This window comes from Athene noctua, chromosome 9 (genome assembly GCF_965140245.1).
Source record: "Athene noctua chromosome 9, bAthNoc1.hap1.1, whole genome shotgun sequence".
NCBI classification, from domain to species: Eukaryota; Metazoa; Chordata; class Aves; order Strigiformes; family Strigidae; genus Athene; species Athene noctua.
In genome coordinates this window covers 7,827,511-7,848,731 of record NC_134045.1, presented here as the reverse complement: position 1 = coordinate 7,848,731, position 21,221 = coordinate 7,827,511, and the positions used below count along the sequence as shown (strand labels likewise).

General features: G+C 39.1%; 1 protein-coding gene across 2 annotated transcripts in view; it reads right to left on the bottom strand.

Moving 5' to 3' along the window:
* Window positions 1-15,330: 15,330 nt before the first annotated feature.
* The window catches only part of ESRP2 (epithelial splicing regulatory protein 2), a 44,592-nt gene continuing 38,701 nt past the window's right edge, over window positions 15,331-21,221 (bottom strand). For both annotated transcript variants that reach the window (XM_074913150.1, XM_074913151.1), the window contains exons 16-17: window positions 18,323-18,434; window positions 15,331-15,443 (exon numbers count right to left, since the gene is read on the bottom strand). In XM_074913150.1, coding sequence (XP_074769251.1) covers window positions 18,345-18,434 — 90 coding nt within the window. In that variant the 3' untranslated portion in view covers window positions 15,331-15,443; window positions 18,323-18,344. The remainder of the gene's footprint in view (window positions 15,444-18,322; window positions 18,435-21,221) is intronic.

The window sequence follows — 21,221 nt, the reverse complement described above, 5'->3', positions numbered from 1 at the left end:
GTCACCTTATTCTCAGTATGACTCCCAAAAAATAAGCATAAGCAAGCAGGAAGAGGAGATTAAATCTTACATTCAGAAAGGTCACTGAGGAAAACCGCTTTGGCCCACCTGCCCTGAACCAAACAGCTGATCAGGAGGTTCACAACTTCTGTAGCTTCCCTCTGTACCAAGCTCCTGTGAAGCCACTGCTGCTGCTAACTGACTAAGGACTGGACTATCTTCTACCTTTCGCTGACCATAAACAGCAACAGAAAATAGCCTTTCGCAGAAGACGCTAATGGAATGACAGCTAACCAAGATACAAGGTCTCTGACTGAAAGCAAAATCTTAATTTCTGGTATCACTGATAACACAGCAATCACATACACTTAATGACAGGGCTGAGGAGTACAAAGCAGAAGATTCAGTGAAGACTTGCTTTTAAAATGAGAAAGCGCTAAGAAGCCTACCAAGAGGAAAAAGTCAGAAATCTGCTATTCCTGTGTGGTGGGTAGCGTCTGGTCTCTATTAAGAGCCAGTAAGAAGCTGGCTGCTTTCCTGTACAGGCTGGTAGGGAGCACAGGGCCCCAGTGACCCTGTTCTGCAGCAAGGGGCAGGATCCTTCAAAGGGAGAGGAGAGAATTTAACACCTCACTGAGTCAAAAACTAAGCAGTTTAGTGAAAGAACGGATGCTTAATATGTGGAAACTTTACATTCATATGGAAGGGAAAACAGCCTTTATTCTAACTAAGAGGGTGGCCTAACTGTCTCCTACTCAAGAAAAGAATAGGATCTAGTAGAAGGGGGCCAGCAGGAGACATTAAACTGGTATGAATCCTCTAGAAGACCTCAAAGGGAATAAGGGCTGTAAAAGCTAAAGATGCCCCACCAAAAAGGAGGAAGACAAAGGCTAAACCCTTAAGTAGCTCTTATCAGAAGGGGAAAGAGCAAAGCTCTTTATTGCACAAAAAGAGAGTTTTCTCACATAGAATAAATGCAACTAGACTAAACATGGGGCTGTCTGTTTATTTCTACTCTTACATCTTTTATTAAAAAAACAAGCAAACAACAACAAACCTGCTTGCTCTCGGCCATATGATTAAACACCATATTCACAATCTAAATCACACTTAACTCATGCTCGTTAAAGTAATGTGAGTAACAGCAAGGCATTCCTTACCCTAACACGTGGTGACTCTATAAACCCAGGCTTCAGGACAATTGAGCAAGTGACCCAGCTACGCAATACTGCAGCCACTCAACTGAAATAGTTGCAGAATGAGTTCCCAATTCAAGAGGCACGGCTCAGGGAAGAGCCGACAGCCCTCGTGTCAGAGGAGCAAAAATAACTTCTAGTAACTGTTGGCCATACTGGAGGCTCTCTGCTAGTTATTGGGTTAATCAGTTACTGGGTACATAATGCTCAATGCTCATGGGGGGGCAGAACATCACAGCATTGAATAAGCTTTGGTAAAATGGATAATGGATAAAGATATCTTAGGATATACTCATTTTCCATTATCACTGTATCATAGACAATTTGTGCTATAATTTCGGTTTTAACCCACTTTCTATTATGAAGTATTTCAAATAAATAAATAAAAAATTCATGTTAGTCACCAAGGAGACAACCTCCACTCAGGTGGAATGCAGCAAGTGTTTAATATTAATCATAGGAAGTCAAGAAACTAAGAAATATTATAGCTAGAGGAAATACAGACGAGTTTCAAGTAGGTATTACATAATTATCTGAGCTTGTGCAGGCCACTAGGGTACATGTTTTCTGAAGCATTCATAACTTGAATTCCATCAAGTTATTTTCCACTATGTCCCACAGAGATAATATAAAATCTCTGTTAAGTACTGTGATCCCCCATTCCCAGAACTCAATATATGTTTTGGTTGAAATTTCAGGTCACGTATATAAAGCATTTTAGAGCCTTATTGGTTATGATGTGCACCTTTTAGTCTCAGTATTTGCCAACATACCACATATTGATCATGAACTGTTCCATCACCGATCTTTCCCACAACTCAAACTTTCAACCATTCACAGCTTTATCAATGATATCCCTCCCTACCCCCAGACAGATTTACCTTTTAAAGTCAGTCCCAAACCAGAGAAAATTTGCGGTGCTAATGGAGGATAAGTGCTTCTTTCCCCCTCCATGCCACTTAGTGAATCTATATCGGATTCCACTTGGGAGTAGAGAAGGACCAGTGATACAGATCCTCCCAGTTAGGAGCCCTAATTCAAAAGCCAGGATTAGGCAGGTTCAGATGATGCACTCAGCAGGTACCCCGCTCTCGCTGTACTCCTGAAGGAAGCAAGCTGCTAACCAGCAAGTGTGTGGAGAGGGGGCAGGAGTGCTACTCAAGTGCTTATATTATCTGCAACATCCATCTGCAATGGCAGTAATGCCTCCCACCAGTTCTTTGGTTAGAGAGGGTTATCTCACTCCATTCTGTGGCTATTATTTCATATTTACAGTCCTCCTTTTCAGCTCCAAAATTCTGCTGTTACTGAAAGATACTCAGTTTCGCCTAATACCTTATTTATGCCCCAACATCAAATCCACTTAAATAACAGGTGGTAGTTGATGAACCCTAGAAAATTTTAACATGTGCTTCTCTTCTCAGTTTCATTAATTTAAAAGTAATCAATAATTTATATATAAACAATTAATTCAATGTCCCTCTCTTGTTCCTACAACAGTACAGAACCATCCAAACCACATGAAACAATTGCCTTAAACACCAGCCATGCTAAACAACTGCTCAGAAAGTCTTCATTCTGCCCCTGCCACAAAAGGCACTACCTAAAATTACACAACCGGTTGTTTCCACTAAACAAATACACAGCTAAAGAAAAGGACACATGAAGATGTATTTATGGAAAGCAGCATTAATTAAGTCTTACAGAACAGATTCCTGGTATCCCAAAATTTACCACAGTGCATGTCTCAAAAAAAAAAAAAAAAGGGGGGGGGGGGAGGAGAGAGAGAGAATAAGTCACAGAACCAAACCCTCTACAGCCTTATTTGTCTAAAAGGTAATACTGAATTTTGCATGGAGAAATCTCTCTTTGTAAGAAAGAAGATACTTGGCCAAAGGGGCTGGATTCAGAGCCACGGCCAGGTAGGACTGATGATTCACTGAGACATTTCAGGAAGGGAAGCCATTTTGAAAGGAAAAAACTTGTCCTTCAGGAAGAGGGCTTCCTGCTATAGCAGGGTTAAGAGGAAATCTTTGTTTGCTCAACGTTGGGAACATTTAAATTATCTTCTCTAAAAAGTCTGCATAATTAAGGCTGGCCTTGGTTGGCCTTCCAGCAACTACTGTAGCCACTCCACTGGCTTCACACAGCTGGAGCGATGTTTACAACAGTTGAGGAACGGAGCTCTTCTCAGAACATGGTGGGTGGGCTGGGAACAGTAGGCACAAAGTGTGCTCACACTGCACAGCGGCCAACTCTGTTCACCGCCAGCAACACCCTGCTCCCTGCTCTCAGCTCCGACTTCAAAGGCAAACCATGCACCTCAGTTTGTCAGGCACCCCTTGATACTTCCTATAAACATCTTCTCATCAGCATGTCCTCCCAGAAAAGTCCATTAAATTACTCTTACAGCAGTGCAGAAAGGATTATTTATAAAGCTCTGCATTAGCAATCTTTTAAGGAACGCTGCAGTAAGATAAATGCAAAGGCACTTTTTGAAAGGGAGGAATGCTTTCCCATCATGAAGCATTATCAAGAGAACATTCTCTTCAATACTTTAATACATTTGAGGTAAAAGGCGATTTGTGTGGTTTCACTATTGGTCTGAAATGGACTGCATTTACTGTATTCACCTAGAAAATAACACTTTTTTTAAAAAGTTCTTTCTTTGTGCTTCTAAATGAAAGTCTGAACAACTTATGTGGGGGGAGGCACAGGGAATTAAAAAAAAAAAATAAAAAAAAAAATCACAAGTTACTGATCTTATTCCCTGTTGAGATACTTGTAGAAAACAAAGATAATTTTAAACTAAAAGTTACCATCATGCTTCAATGGGCTCCTTTCACAAATGAAGCCTAGATTTAGGGAGTATCAGAGGAAACCTGGGCAGTGATGGTTGTTGCTTTGGACAGATTGCTGGCCCAGCCTCCTTGTGCAATCCATTCAGAGAAAGGTTCAAAAAGTCACACAACAGATAACTCAATATAAAAGTCTTGCTCTGCAGAGGTTACAAAGCGTCCACCATACAGAAGTGAGGTATATTCTGAAGAGGGACTATGCAAAGAACAGGCCAGAGAAATGTGAGACACTTAAATCTGAAACACAGTCTAGGCTGTGCCACGAAGGCGTTCTGGAAGCACAGTTTGAGGAGCTACTCACGAGTGTCAAAAGGCAGGACAAAAGCTTTCCTTTCTCACTAATTTTATTATATCACCTGTGGTATAAATTGCTACTTCCACTTTCATATTAAAAAAACCCAAACCAACCTACCATGCTTTACTCTTTTTAGCACTGTAAAGCATCCACAGGGACAGGGAGTAGTTTGGATTATTTTCCACATTATTCAGTATTATTTGCAAACCTTGTCATTGGTGAAGAAGCAGTGAGGTTGAGTTTCAGATCTTAAGAGTATATTTGTCATTCACAAAAAACTTCTTGTAAATTTATCAGATCTGGAGTGATTAAAGGGTAACAAGCATGAAACTTTATTATATAATTCTTAAAGCACATCAGCAGAACCCATTTAAGAGAGAAGAGAGGGTAAGGGGCATTTTCTCGACTTTGTATGTTCCAGTGAAGCACATTGTCATGCTAGTTACCATTCTGCACGTCTAAACGACATGGATCTGCAAAGCACTGTGTGTTACACAATAAAGGTACTCAAAGACTAATCTCTTAGGTATCAGTGTTCCCCCATCACTGTTGATGTGGGGGACTAAGGATGGAGTGTTTTCAATAAGAAAATTCAAAAAACACCCTATGGCTTATGTGGGTAAAAAATAAAAATGAATTATAAACCACGGAATCTTATTTTTCCTGCGTACACTGAACAATAGAGAAAAACATTCAAGTGGGGGCAGGGAGGGCAGTGGTTGTGAGCATTCAGGAAAAAAATGCAAGTCCTCTTATACAAAGAGTTTGTAGAGTTTGATTTTTAGTGGCATGGTCTGTTAAATGGCAACCATATTTTTCCTGTATACTTCACAAATTTTATATCTATAGTTAATATGAAACTGAATATTTCTGAAATCTGTAACAATACATAGGAATGGGAAGAATTTCTGAAGAGACGTGCTGTGCTTGCTAAATAGAATTCAAAAAGTTACTCATTAATTCAGTAATAGCTTTTCTGAAAGAATTTCTGACTCAAATGCCAGAGTTACAAATTCAAGGGTTCTAAGGTCCAAGAGTGTCTCCTTCATTAACAACTCCATAATTACACCTCAATGTTACGTGCTTTTTACAGTGACATCAATACAAATATTACATGTTCCCTCTTGCTAAATAAGCCTTGTTTTAAGGGACGAACACTCAGGTGCTGGCATAAGAAAAGCTGTTCCTTGGGTCTTCCTTCTGCTTTCAAATCCAATTTCCTGTTCTAGAGGCTAAACCTTCAGTATTGCTCAATGACAGACACGCAATGAACAAACTGCAGTTGCATCCAGCAACCTTGCCCCCACTTTGGTTTATCTTCATCGTCTCAAAAAAAAAAAAAAAAAAAAATCTAGAGTCCATCATTTTATAATCAGTTGTGACTGCAGCTCATGAGACTAGCAACATGAGCAGAATGACCTCTGTGCTGTTAACTGCTTCCTTGCTTGTCCAGCTTTTTGATGTAACTATGCTCAGCGCTGCTGAGGCTGCGTTGTGTTCCAGAGCTACCCAGCTCAAAGCTGGTTTAGTTAAATCTACAACGTGTTTTGACTGATTTTTCTTCTCATCTTCACTGCTCCATTTCTGGCTTATCCAGAATTACCCCAAGAACAGTCTGCCAGCAATCATGTCTTTTGCCTCCAGCTCAGCCCATCCTACCCACAGTATTGGCTAACGCTGCAGACTGCCTCCTCAGCGTATTTCCAACCTGCTTTTCCTGTTCAAAACAGGTCAGAAAATCACACCACCTTCTAAATCCTTAGAAGAGCGATGTTAATCTCTATACCACTTGCCAAAATAGCCCAGTCATTAAAAAATTCCAAAAGCCACAATATCCAAAACTAAACTTGCCCTGTACTTGGAAAGTCTTCAGGCTCACTTCATTTGCAAGTTACTACACTGCATCACCATCACGCTATTTCCTCAGAGTGGCTATATTTAAAAAACAGCAATTAGATGATCTGGTGTCAGTAAACAGAATGGGGGGGAACCAACCCAAACCCTCAATATTGCCTTCACTGCATTCACAATTTCCCTCGTTAGCACACTGACTCTCTCATCAGTGATATTATAACTTACTTGGCATTATAACTTACTTTCTTTTCCAAACCAGCTCCAAAACTCTCCTCGCAACTGAAAATTCATAATCCTTTTTCTGGGAGCTTAGTTCTTACAAAGTAAGATCAGGATACTTTAATAAAAACACTGACATGCTGATATCTCTCAGTCACCTGTATCTTTTAGCTGAGCAAAAAGATTAAATTTAGAGACAAGTAGAAGACACATTTCACTGAAAACATGGAAGCCACCACCCTTATAAGCCTTTTCCTCCTCACAAGCAAGAGAAATGGTCTATTATTCACATAAGCCCTAACAGGTATAATTCCAACTTTTTACTGCTTGTAAGGAAATATTTATTTATGGCCTGTAGATCATCATCTAACCTGTGCTCCTGATCCCATCAGGAATACGATGTACTTGACCTGATAAGTCATTTTAGAAGGATTTAAGAAGTAAATACCACACACAAAACATACAGCATTGCAAGCGATCCTACAATTCACATGCAACAGGCATAGATTACTTCAGTGCCCGTAAAACTTTATCAAAATTAATGGTATTCTTAAGTTTCTGCATTTCTTTTCAAAGAAGGTAGTCCTGACATTTTCATGGACTTAAAATTAATATTCAATGTAGTTTGTGTGGATTTTCACAGTAAAATTCATGATTGCACAAGGACTGCATTGCATCAAACAAAAGAAAGACACACCTAATCCAATGGGAACCAGACCCATATTTTCAGAGCATGTTCAAATAAGAATTTGTTGGATTAAGTTGTAAGAACAAATGTTACACTCAGGATGAGACTAAAACTGTCTTTTCTTCACTTAACCTCTTATGTCCTGACTAGAGATGAGGAAGCACCTATTCCCTGCCTGCCTTTCTGCTGCCAGTTACACCACACCTTTACTTTTCTCCCACAGCAGGTCTCTGTCTACCTGCCATCCATAATGAGGCAGTACACACCCGGACCTAGGAAGACCGATCCCTAACAGCAAAATAGTACAGAAAACATCAGGGGAAGATCTTACTCTTCCTGACAAGCCCACAAGTGCTAGCTTTCAATGCAGCAAAGAAAGCTAAATTTTACTGCTACTCCATTGCACACATCACAGAGATTTTTCCAAAGTTTTCCAGAGCTTCTGGAAGAAAATTCCTGTAAGTTCCCCCCTTCCCCAAATACCATCATACATTTCACTCTTTCTCCTCAGTTATTCTGACGTTGTTTCCTTCCTCTAGTCCTGTTCTTGCAGATGATGGTAAGAAGAAATATAATAATGTCTCTTTTAATTTTGCTCTCTCATGCTTTTTAATATTATTCATTCAAAAGCACCCAGATTAAAGATTTTAAGCTTTTTGCATATAAATACATATTTTTAAAGCTACATTTGCATGAATTTCAAATGTCCTAAGTTATTTTAAAAGGGACTATACACATACAAGTGACCCATGGCAGTACCTCATTAGCTTTTCCCCCACCAAGCAGAAAAATTAAGTGCTGATAACAGATGATGATGATTAAAAAGCCAGCCACAACAAAAACAACTTTCAAAAGTTACAATGCCATGGCAGCCAAGCCAGAAGGTAGGGACCAGTACAAGAGATTTCTATAAGCGAGAACAATTGTATGTTCATCAGGTCTATTGTAAAAGCTGCTCTCTCAAAATAAAAGCAAGGCAACATGTTGTTCACATTTTTACTTACTGCTCAGCAAGGGAAGAATATCCTTAAAGGTCTACAAGCAGTAAAAGGCCCTGTTGAATGTTCCCAGACTTCTGACACAAAGTGGGTTGCATTCTCTTAAGTCTCAATTTTGTCTTCTATTGGTATTGCCTCAACCTTACTAACTTTTCTCTAAACTCTCTCTTGTTTCTAACCATTCCTTTGTACTTTCTGTTACCTCAACATTCTTAGGGCAGGGTCAGAAGTCTGAGTAAAATAGATATATATTACACTTACAGGAAGAAGGAGAATAAAAAAAAAGAAATGGAAAAAACCCCAGCATTTTAAAACTAGACCTTCTAATGTCAAAAATTAGGGGTTTATATGCTTTCACTTAAAAACATACCTTGCAAATGAGCTTATTGTATTTTTCTTTTAATGAAACATGAGTTTCTTTCATAAACTCCTCACTTCAAGAGCTAATGATTTTTCCTTACAGTTCTATTGCTACTTTCACATTTTAAATGAGTTAAAAATATCTCATTTATTCTTGAACTGTGTGGGAAACATCATGACACTCAATATGAGGGAATGCTTCAAAGCAACAAAAATCTACAAAGACAACTCATGTGTTTGAAGGTTAAGGGTTGTGGGAGAGAGTGTTTGTTTGTTTAATTTTTTTAAATAGCGGAAGTATGATATAAAACTCCCTGCCGCCCCAATCATTCCTAATTTCACAGAATTCTCTCTTGAACAAATGAGGCAGTTCCAAAATGTGGAAGGTGCTAGAGCAACACGAGTATCTAATACCAAACATTAAAAATCCCTCCCCATTTTTATACTTTTTTCTATACTACGTACACTCTATAGTCTGAGTGATTAACATGCATGAGATCCTCTACAAAGAGAATTTCTGAAGACTATCAGTTCATGGTGCTCAACACGACCAAAGGAAATGACCCGAGAGAGGTGGGAAAGGCTGAAAATCGAAACAAGCCTACTTCATCAATTTGGCTTTTTCTTTAGAAGGGGAAACTAACAGGGTGATTCAGAACATCAGACTTGGTCATTAGATGGAGGGTCAAAGTAAACTCAAGTCTGGTTCTTCTCATGCTAAGCTCCAGCTCCCTCTGAGCCAAATGCACAGCCTGCTCTGCAAAGGCAGCGTCAGGAGGAGGGCAAGTACCAGAGTCCTCCTACATCTGGCCACTGCGCCAGGATGTCCAGCAGCTGTGGATCTCAAGCAGGCTGGAAACAGGATTCAAACCGACAAGAGCAGCAAACTTGCTCTCTGCCAACAGTAGTTTACAACCCCGAGCAACGAGAAGCCAGACAAGCAGCTTGAGAAAGTCACTACCTCTTTGAGAGAAACCCTGCCAACATTGAGGCCATTATACTGCACAAGGAAACCAAGAACTAACCACAAGGCCAAGAGCAAGCAAATCAATCAGCAAAGGATAAACACTACACTCAGATCTACCAGCTGGGAGCAGAGAGCCATCACAATCAAACATGTGTTTAACTTAGGTTGCAATCATGTTTTTTGCTACCAAATTTAATCAGTCATAAACACTTAACTTTATACTATTGGTATAAATTTTTTCTTTCTTAAAGCCAGAAGACCAGAGAGCCATTTTGCTTTCATTTCCTGATCCCTTAGTTTCTTAAATTCTAACATAGTATGTTCACATTTGGTCACACTTAAAGCACTCCTTTTGTCCAACCATTTCCACTGGATTTATGTTAGATACTTTAATGATTTCTTTTTGTAAAGCAGTTTTTAGAAGTTTATGTTTCCAACTAGAGTCATATACTATTGTAATTTTCACAATTTGAAATAAATTTGTAGGTTTCAAAGCAACCCTATCAAATATCAATAAATGCACCAGTCTACGTGAAAACATGTAAAATAGAAAAACAATAACAAAATAAAAAATAATTGCATCAACTCTTTTATAGGAAACATAATGACCTCCGATTTTAAGACTAATGGACACCAGACTATTTACTGGTTTTTGTATGCAGAAGCTTCCACTGCAGTTGCGAACTGCGAAACTCCCAGGCCCCTATGCGTTTGTATTTCAAGTAACTACTTGCAAACCCTGATCGAGAGGGGACATCTGCTGGTAGCAAAGATTAGTGTAGGCCGTGAACTAAACAGTTTAACAAAATTACAATACCAAATTAAAAATCCACTGATGCTCCTGACGAACCTAAAAACTCCTGCCACTAAATAAAGGTTACTGAAAAAAAAAAAAAGCCGAAAACCCACACCGCAAAAGATATTCTCTCAAGGACACAGCTAACATTAAATAGACACAATTATAACAGTACTTTAGAATGTTTACAAGAGAAGGCATCCTATTTAAACTCTACCTTTTATTATCAGCAAGCACACAAAAAGCAACATCAAATAGCTAGATGTTTTTTAAAAATCAAGTACATAAAGTAAAATTAAAAGGAACAGAAAACACACATAAGAAATGGTAATTGGCAAACCTAGATTAACATGCCATCATCTTTATCTGAATATTTACATTTCCAACTGTATATCCAGCTAAATAATATAATGGCCCTCACCTAATTATATAAAAAGAAAAAAGGACAAATAAAATCAGGCTTCTGGTTTATTTTGGGTTTGCTTTTTAAAAAAAATCTACATAACAAGTAGATCTAAAAAGGCAAGATTTTAAATTGACTATAGGCAAACTTTGGCACATATCAGGAGTTTTCGGCTTTAGAAAATTTCGGGTTATCTTTAGATGCAATCTGCTTTTAGAAGATACTGTAAGCAGTAGACTCAAATTCACTACCACAGACTTCTGTCAAATACAGATCTATACAAAACAGGATGCAACTGGTTAAACAGCAAGCCTTATGATTCATTTTAACTGACTGAAATGAAACAAACGTTATTTCAAAAATGAAGGTGTTGAAAGGCTTTTTTTCTTTTAAAAAAATCAGGAACTGAGTTTCACTAACGCAAGTTTGTTAAAAAGGTCTTAGTTCACCTAAACAAGCAAAACTTTTAAGTCTGTCTATTAGAGTCTGCTCTGCAGATGAAGAAATTCCAACACAAAACACCTGATCTAGAAGAACAGCTGCAACTACTAAAACAGAGAACGTCCATTTCAAACTCTCTAGTCTCACCTCATCTCAAACAAAAGTAGTAAGAATAAACTATCTTCTCTCTAAACTGGGGAGGAACACCCTATGGGATGCACCAATGTAGAAATACTAAGTAAAACTATCAGTATCAAGAGAATGGGATCCAGCACTATCAGAAGCATGAAACTAAGATGAAATACAAACAACACTAATTCTGTTCTTCAATGATATAATATGACAACACAAGTGCAGGTAAGGCATTTTGCTGATTGTGAGCACAGAATAAGCTCATTTTTGAGAAACAAGTTTTGTGGCTGATGAAGGAATGTGAGGATCCTCTCTTCAACAAAAGTCAAGACATAGTTCTTTCCCAAACACTTCTTTTTGATGAAGCTGTTAAAGCTTAACACTTTCTGTATTTATTTTCATATTCCATTAAACCACATGCACGTAAAGACAACAATCCCTTTGGTAAGGCTTCCACAACACCGCATGGTCTAAAAATTCAACTGCAAGGAATAAATGCATACATCGAAGAGAAAAAAAAATTATTTAGGCCTTACCCCAAGTTCCCAGCCTTCTCCAGTGACATAAACCATCATTCAAGGATGCGTGGTGCAAGTCTTTATATTCCGTTTGTAAGGAGAACTCTTGGATTTGAGAGCCATAAAGCCTCCACTGCCAAACTACAGGTAAGCAGCTCCAACCCCGACATTGCTTCTGGTGTGTGCTGTTGCTAGAAGCGTGGTAAAGATATAAACGTAAGCATCCCTTAACTTCCAGCAGCCACCTGCCGTACCTGAGGCCTTCCCAGGGCCTCCCCGGCCCCTCCGCGGCCCTCAGAGCTGACCCCACTCACAGCGGAGCCTGTTAACCCGGGGCCGGCCGGCCTCCGCCAGGCCCGAGGGAGGGATGAGTTACCGAGGTTTGTTCTGCAGCCCGTTGCAAGAAAACTTCAAACGGCGGCTGCAGCGGCTGCCTGGCTGCGCACATGGCTGGGGCGCGGGTGTCAGGGCCTGGGCCTGGGCCTGGCCGCGGCGGACGGAGGCCGACGCGCCCTCTGACATGGACGGGCCAGGGCCACTGCGGGGCCTCCCTCGGGCTCCTCTCTGCCCGGCAGCCCCCCCGGGAAACCACCTGCCGCGGGCCCGCCTCACTTTTAAGGCGGAAAAGGGCGAAAGGGCGGGCGGCAGCTCAGGCCTCCTGCGCCCGGGCCGGGCGAGTCACGGCGGGCCCGGCCGCTGAGGGAGCGACGGCCGGGCGGGGGCAGCGCGAGGCGCGGGGGAGACACCCCTTTTGTAATTGTTACTACTGCTGCGGCTTTTTTTTTTTTTTTAATGCATATTGCTCCAGTATTTAAGTGAGCTATTGTGGTGTTTATTCTCTTACTACTATTTTCTTTCATGGTTCTTTTAGGCAAGACCACAGTTTTCAATACAAGCAGGACAGTTCAGAGTGTCTCCAGGCCTGGCCTGCTCTCAGATACCCACCTGGGGGGCTCTGGTCTACCCGCAACAGTATTACCGCCCTTGCAGTCATTTTGCACAGATAACTTCTAAAAAATGCACGCTACTCACCCATCCTCGGTGTTGGGTTTTATACACATGCAGACACACACTCTGAAACATCCACATTCAATTTCTAGGAGCAGTTTCCACCATCTCATGCTAAGCAGGGATTAAAACAGCAGTTGGTGACAGCTAGGCCTGTTTTTGGATAGCTAGCTAGATACAGACTTTGCACATAATCTCAGTTTATGATAGCATGGGACTGCACTTAAAAGTTAAACCGTGATCATTGCTGACAAAGCCATAAAGGTGTTGGAAGAGTAAGAGGAATGTGTAGATCGAAAACATGGCTGATGGGCTTGAGGGGCTTCATTCCAGCCCTGGCTCAGCTTTCCCAAGCTGCCAAGAAAGAAGCAGAGCACATATAAACAACAGAAGGAACTGTAAAAAGACTAGATGCTTTTAGTAGGTTAGGCATCATTTTAGCTAACAGAAATCCACAAGTTCCGTATAGACTAGAGAAAAAAAAGATGTTTCAACTGATAATGAAGCCATAACCCAAAAGTGACCATCTGGACACTGGCAGAATGTAACAGTGCAATAAATGGACTGGCAGCTACAGGGCATAGGTACTGTAGTGCTTAGGATAGACACTCCCCAAATTTTAAAAGGGAGTCATTCTCAAAGGCTCAATGAGAACACTAATTATAATGGTGCAGTCCTCTCTAGTATTCAAATTAATTTAAAAGATTGGGGGGGTAACTTTACCCAGACAAATCTTGGAAACAGATTAATGCAAAAAGTCCCACTTTAAAATAATGAAAAAGCTTTCCCTCCAGTCCCACTTGATTGTGATAAAACTTCAGGTAGGAGGTTTTAATGATGAAATGGCATCTGGCAGGTGATGCTCCTGACTAGAGCAAAACAAACCTTACTATCTTAATATGATTCCTCCCTCTTCTCTCCTTTTTACTACAGAAAGACTGTCTGGCTTCATCGTGAGATAAATGTAGCATTTTGTATTGCACAGAAAAGCAAGTGACCCACTAGGTCAATTAAACATGAACACAATTTCAAGTTCAATACTTCGTTTCCTCTGGCACCAGAACATGAGAAAACTAAGCACGTGAACAGTTAATCACATTGCCTATAAAGTGTTCCACTACAAGAGAAATATGTATCATGCATATTTCTGGCTCACCAGCACATTTAAAAAAAAAATAAAATAAAAAAATCACACCACTCACACAAGGCACATATGCATACCTAAATCTAGAAGAAAAAGATAAATGAGTAAAAGGTTATTTACCAGAGAATGATGTCCCATGAAAATACATTGAAACAAAGTTACTTTCAAAAGCCAGTACACATGGTAAGCATCTCTTTTATTTGTTGTAATATAAAGAAGCATACATCATTCAGGTTTAAGTACAACTCAAATTGTACACTAACAAAAAAAAGATCAATTCAGACATCCATGAACATGTCACAAGAGGATTCATTACATTTTGCTCTGCTGGTATTGCACTTGGAATGGTTTTGAAGTAAGGCACAGTAAAAACAAAGTCATTAGTGCTTCTACAGCAGATGTCTTATTTTAAACACATGCTACATGACGTAAAAGTACTTCTTCTAGCTTATGTATATATACACACAGGGAAAAAGAAAAAAGCATGCACTAGAGGATTTAGATTTCAACATATCTTGTTTCATAATATACAAATAAAGTAGTTTAAAGATGTAAACAAATTGCATGCACATAAACTAGAGCAAAATCTTTAATACAGTTTCTGAAAGCTATTATGCTTAAATAAAAAAATATAACTTATTAGTACTCAGGTTTATGTGCCATTTTTGTCCTGTAGAGATTAAAAGTTTGGGGCTGGGGGCAGGGAGTTATGGGTGGGTAGGGAAGATTTTTCTGGGTTTGCCAGTTATATGGTTTTGCTTTACAAGTTGGCAGCAGTACGTTGGTAAGAAAAACAAATATGGCTTTTGCAAAACAATGTGTAATGAAAACATGAGAAAGCACAATTGCATTTGGGGTCCAGCATCCTGGTATTTTCCAGTCAGGAACAAACAACAACAACAAAAAAAATCAATATGATCTATGCACTTTGAACTGGGAAAGCTCTGCATTCCAAACAACCTTTCTAAAGACATTTAAACTCTACAAAAACCAGACACTTTGTCAAGTGTAAACTCTTAAAAACTAAACACAGAAGAATCTGAATGATTCAAGCTTCGCTTTCCACTTCAAATGCTACTGAACGAGGTTTTTCCCAGAGACAGCTGAAGTGCTATTAGATTGTCTTCAGAATTAACCAGATGCCAGGGGCAGGTTTGCTTATTTTTACACAAGTACATTAGAAATTAAGTAAATTAACGGCATAATTTTTGGTTTCACTTTATCTTTGGCATAGGATACGCCATTTTTCAAATTAAATACAGGACATATACCACTCTCTATTCCAACATGTTATATGCTGAAAAGGCACATTTGGTGCTGCCTAGATGGCAAGGGAAGACTTCTTATTTTGCAAAGGGCACGGTGTTCAGTGCGACATTCTTTCCCCATCCCCCAAAGAGTGTTTAGTCAGACCAGGTACAGTTCTACACAGCGGCTTCCCAGGAGCTGTCCGTTTTTCTCAGCCACTGCTTTCTTAGCTAGATCCAGGCTTGGAAAAGTCACCAATGCCTCTCCACTGGGCTGGCCACTAAAGTTGTAAAGCACGAGGATGGAATCTGCGTGGAGCTGCAGTGGTACGAGAAGACAAAAGGAAAAAAAAAAAAAAACTATTAATACCAGAGACCACACCTGGAAATGCAGCATTTAATGCTGTGTATATGGTTCACTCCACTCCTGTGTCTGTGGTGAAAAGATTCTGGATGTGAGAATGGGAAGAAGGGACCCAATATTAAAAGAATTCAGCTTTTAGCTTGGCAAACAGCAGCAGCTCTTATTCTGCTGGTGTGCTGAGCAGAATGATGTATACATAACTCCATGCAAAAATTTTGCTAGAGAAGTAATTCAGATTAAAGGTTCATAAGAACAGACAGACTTAGATGTTAATAAAGGGTAAATGAAGCATGAAAGTCCAGGCATTCAGTGAATACTTCTCGTACTATGTGGACTACTGGCCAAGTGACAAAAGACTATAAGGCATGTGAATACTCACATGTAAAGTTTTAAAAAAAAAAGTATAGAGCTGTACAAGAGTTCCATGTTGGGAGGATAAGCTCAACACAGGTATACAGTGCAAGAAAGATTTGTAAAACAAAGTAAAATCTGGTGCAGTCCAACTGAATTAAAGAAATGTTCAATTTTAACAAGGCTAAGAAAAAAGCAGGATAGCAAATCAGATTATTTAGTCCTTGGAGTTGATTTATTTTGCAGTGCATTTGCTTTTGTGAATTCTTAAAAGGCAGTTCCTAGAAGCTGAGTTTAAAGCAGATGTCTGCCTTATGATATTCCAGCCATTTCGGATAACATGCTGGAAGTCCTTCCAAGCGAAGTTTGGAAGCCATATTTGTTGGGTAGGACTTAGTGAAGTTTCAAAACCAAAGGTTGAAGGATCAAAAGCTCAGCTTACAAAGTGAGTATGTTGAAGAAATCAGTGCCAGATGACCATAAGGTCTATGCCAGAAAGCCAACCAGTTTTATTAGCATTAACCCAATTCAAGTTAAGTTCATGTGACATAAGTCCTCATGTATTTAGAAAAGGTTAAAATATTTAAGGGTTTCACTTTTTGCAGAATTTGTATGCCTGGTATACTGCAAGAACTATCAGACTTCTCAAGTTATTGCCAGTAGCAGTTTCTGATCAGCTTTACATCCAAACATATGAAAATACAGCAAGTATATGTCAGATCTTCACTCACCCAAACAGCAGGAAGTAGAAGTATTCTTAAAATATAAGCAACAGTACACTTTAGAAACTAAAAGCATGTATAAGACAGTACAGAATTCATATAATTTCTTTTCACTGAACTAAAGTTAGTCAAGAAATAGCATGCGGGAAGAAATTCAAAGGCAAACAATCTTGGTTTATTTCAGAATAACACTGTGATTCAAAAACAAAGTTGTACAGAGTTTGGGTTGAACCATGAATCTGAGCTAAAAGATGGCCTGCTCTAAACCAGCTCTTTGCTGTTAATGCATTTGAGATCAAGTCATTTACTATCAGTCCTGAATATAAGTTTAATATTGCAGCTCAGTCACCTGGAAACACACGTGGAGCACAGTTGGATCTCTGAGCACAGAGAAGAGCTTTAGAAGTAGTTTAAACTGGTGCAATACCAATGTAAGGATATGGAAATTCATGTTATAAGAGTTACACAGAAAGTTAGCAGAGAAGTCTACACATTCTGTAAGCAACATAAAGAGCTGAATAAAAACCTTCCATTTCAAGATACACTCAATTTAGGTTCTTATTTATATAGATAGAAATAGATTTTCTTGCTGTATGTGTATTTTTTAAAATACAGGTTCAAATCCATCCAAGTTGTTTTTCTGGATATTTTGTTCTAAAAACAGTGGTATCTGTATGATACTACTTTGGGCTGTTTAGAATTCAGGATGAGCTACACCATTAATTATTTTCTAGTCACACTGCTTCCATCCCATACATAGTAGAATCCTATTGCTGATCTGAGTTTTCCAGTTAATCTGGGTACAATGAGTGAGCCACACAGATTGTCCAAGGTCACATAACTATGGAAATAACGGGTGTTCTTCTGTACATCCACAGCCCATGCAGCCTCTCTAGTCTATTTTCTCCCTAGCAGATCTAAGAGTATCATGGGAAAATTACCAAATTGAAAACAACCGAGTTGATGGTGATTGTGTGAAGGTAGATTTATCCATGGAGATAATTCTAACAAGGCACAGTATTTGATTGCCATTTTTTGTACGGAAAGTTTTGTGTGGGTTTTTTTAAGGAGAAAAAGCCTAGTAACTAATCAGTAGCATTTTGAATGAAATGCCGTATTATTGGGATGTCATAAGCTCCACACAGGTCACAACAAAATTTCTTTAATTATTATGTGTTAGTACGAAAAATGCAGGGAAGTTTACTGTTAGCAAATTTAATCAGTTGCATTAGAAAGCCATTATACAAAAGAAACCTCTCCTAAAAAAAGTAATAGTTCATATTTTTGTATTAGGGAGATCAAGAAACAGAGAAATTAGTCTCCAGACAGCTATTTAAATACAGGAAAGAGAAAGCCAGAAGTTTGGAGGGTTTTTGCACACACATTTGTGAGTACTTTGTAGCCATATCAAGCAATAAATCTTTCACTGCTATGCTAAAAAGAAAACATCAGACTGAAAACTACACATGCAAAACAAGCACTAATAAATGCTTCTGGAAATTTATCACACCATCTGAGCAGAACCCGGCAATCATGCTACCTCCACCACTGCTATCCCATCAACTACAGATCACAGTTGGCCTATTTCCTTAGGTTAGTTGATTTTTTTTTAAGTAGGACAAAAGCAGAAAGATTAAAGCAAGGATCCCAACACAAGCTAAGAAGGGGAAAAGACCATAAGCAAAATCATCTGTATCACCAAGCCCTTCTTTCCCTTCCCATTCACCACTGGAGACCCAGTTTCTGCCAGTCGCATCTTACCTTCTTCAGAAGTTACAAAGAGTTACAAACAGACCCACTCTTTCGGTGCTTGTAACACACTCCTTGCTTGATCGCTCAGCTGAATAAGGCCATTGTAGTCATCAGGTGCATACTACAGTACAAGTGTGATATATGATAATCAGCAAGAGAAGGAACAGTTCTGGTACAGCAAGCCACACGGATTATCATTTGCAACCATAATTAAGAGCATCAGCTATAATAACTGGCAGGAGACAGGAAATTTGACAGATACTAGTTTTATGCAAGATAAAAAAAATACAGCAACTGAATTACTGGTTGTAGAAATAAATTTCAAGTAAATGCATGTGGGAAATATTCTAAACTGTGTATTTGAACTGTTCCTTATCAAGGAAGGGAAATAGTTCAGACCATGAAGTGCTCCTTTTCTCCTTCTACTCATGAGACAGCAGCATCAGGTAATAAAACTCTTAAGATTGCGTAATCATGCTTCCAGTAATGACTCTCCCTGAGAAAGACGAGCATCCTCCAGCATGCATACTGAAGTGGGGGATTAGAAGTGTAGGAATCTCATTCAGATCTTTTATGCAGTCATGGAAATAAACTGCAGCTTCTCTAGGTAGAGTGATAAAGACTTTAGCTGCATATAATACTTGCATTATGTAGACTACATCAGTGTAGTTAAAGAAATGCTATGTCCCAGCATGAATGCACTTAAAAAGATAAAATAGCATTTATAAGTATAGTATATTCCCATATAGGAAAAAGAAATCAGCTACACAGTGTAACTGCATTATGATACGTTTGTAGTAGAAGAATATGAAAATAAAAATAGTGACCATACAGTACAGTCACACCAATAAATTAAAACAAAAAACCCCACATGTGAATCAGATCCAAGAAATATTTGGGATCCTGAATCTGAACAGCAATCATGCCTGCTCCTGGAGGGCCTGGTACAAATATGAAATCTATAAATTAGCACACAGATCTTGGGGAATATGCAACATTGTTTCGTATCTATCTCATAATCTTTCCAAATTACGTATCCTGGAAAGGGACTGAGCATTCTTGCACATGCTACAAAGCCTACTGGAGCAGCTCCTGTAATCCAGAAGACAAAATGTTTAGCATAACCCAGGTTATAGAATATACTTTCAGTGGCAAGAAGAGTTTCCTATCTCCCCCAAACTGGCTGTTTCACACTAATGTTTTAGAGGATTGCCAAATGCACACAATGTAGACATACTATGCTGCCTTCCTTTGATATTTCTATAATACAAAAAGTCTCCTGCCAGCTTAGGGAGAAAAAGGTATTCTATTTGGGCATACAGGACACATTGTATCCATCCAAAGTGAAGTTGAAAAGGAAAAAACCAACCATCACAGTACACACCTTCCACAGAAAACAATAACCAAGAGCCCAGAGAACATAAAAGAAAAGAACCTCCCAGAATTTTGACTACTGAATTCTAGCCACCTTCACATCTAGACCCATGCCATTAAGTAAAAGACAAATATAAGAAGTATTTTCTAGATAGTCTCTGCCAGGGCAACCAGACCGTGCAAATATTAGATTTATCAGCTCCCAGACCTGCCCTTGAAACAAGTCTACAAAATATAAGTTTACTCTTTGGAAGGAATGTCTCAAGATAGTACATACTTTAGATTATCAGTAGATGTACAGTAGGTCTCCTGTGGGGGACAGTGTTTAAAAGGTTACATTTGAAATGCATAAACACTGCGGAAAACACGACAGTGGGAAAACTACCCTGTGCAGAAATGTCAAAGTTGTCAAGAGCTTAGGCCTAAAGAAGGAAAGAAAGAATCAACATACCTAGCAATAGAAGCAACTTCTAATTACAAGAAGGATAAGTAAGAGGCTGCAGTTAATTAAAACAGAAGTTGTGGAACAGTAAACTCTTCAGACTTACACATTTCAAAAAGTAGTACTGCAAACCAAAGCTAGAAAATAAAGCAGGGGAATTCTTACTCCCTGTAAATGAAATGGAAACTACCCTAACTTGTCTGAGGAAGCACATGATCATAAATACGTCTGATTTTCTCTGCATTTCAGAAACCCGTAAGAACAAAACAAAAACATCCAATCATGCAGGATAACCAGTGTAAAGCCAAGGGTAAGCCTGTAAACTTATTGCTCAAAATGGCAATACAGTTTTACTAGCTTCACCTGCAATGCAGCAGGCCAAATTCTGCTTCCATATATATTTGAAAAATACCACCTAGTAATTTAACCCCCCAGTATAACCAGCTGCAAGTTCCCTGAGCTAGATTCTAGCAAGTTTGTATCAAGTATAAATGTTGAGACCCCAGACAGTATAATACTGAGACAATATGAAACTTCACATTGTATTTTCAAATACCTACACTTAACACACAAATAACTAGTAAAAAATTACTGAATACTGCAGTAGTTCCCCTTAAATTTAAGTGAAATAAAATTACAAGCAACCCTGCTGTTAGTGGTCTCCACTACCCTCCTTTTATCCCACTGTCATCTCATTCCCACCCTTCTCTGAACTGAAACACAGCCTCTTTCCTCAGAGCCCTCCTCCCTTTGACCTCACAACTCCTGGGGAGCTGGACTTGCCTTCCAACCAAAAGATTCTGTGATTCTTTCTCACCCAGGGCATCCACTTACTCTCAATATGTCAACAGCAGCATTAAGATGTAGTGGCTTACTGGAATGATGCAGTAGCAAATCTTGATTTTTAATGCATTACTTAATCTAGGAAACACAATCTCTATTGAAGTTTTTCTTCACCTCATCCTATTAAATTGGATACTTTCACGTGCTCATAGGTCATGAACAGGGGAGACCTGTTTCCTAGAATGACTGAAGGACAATGCAGGAAGGAATTCAGACAATAAAACAATTTCTCTTCTCCCCGTGAAGCAG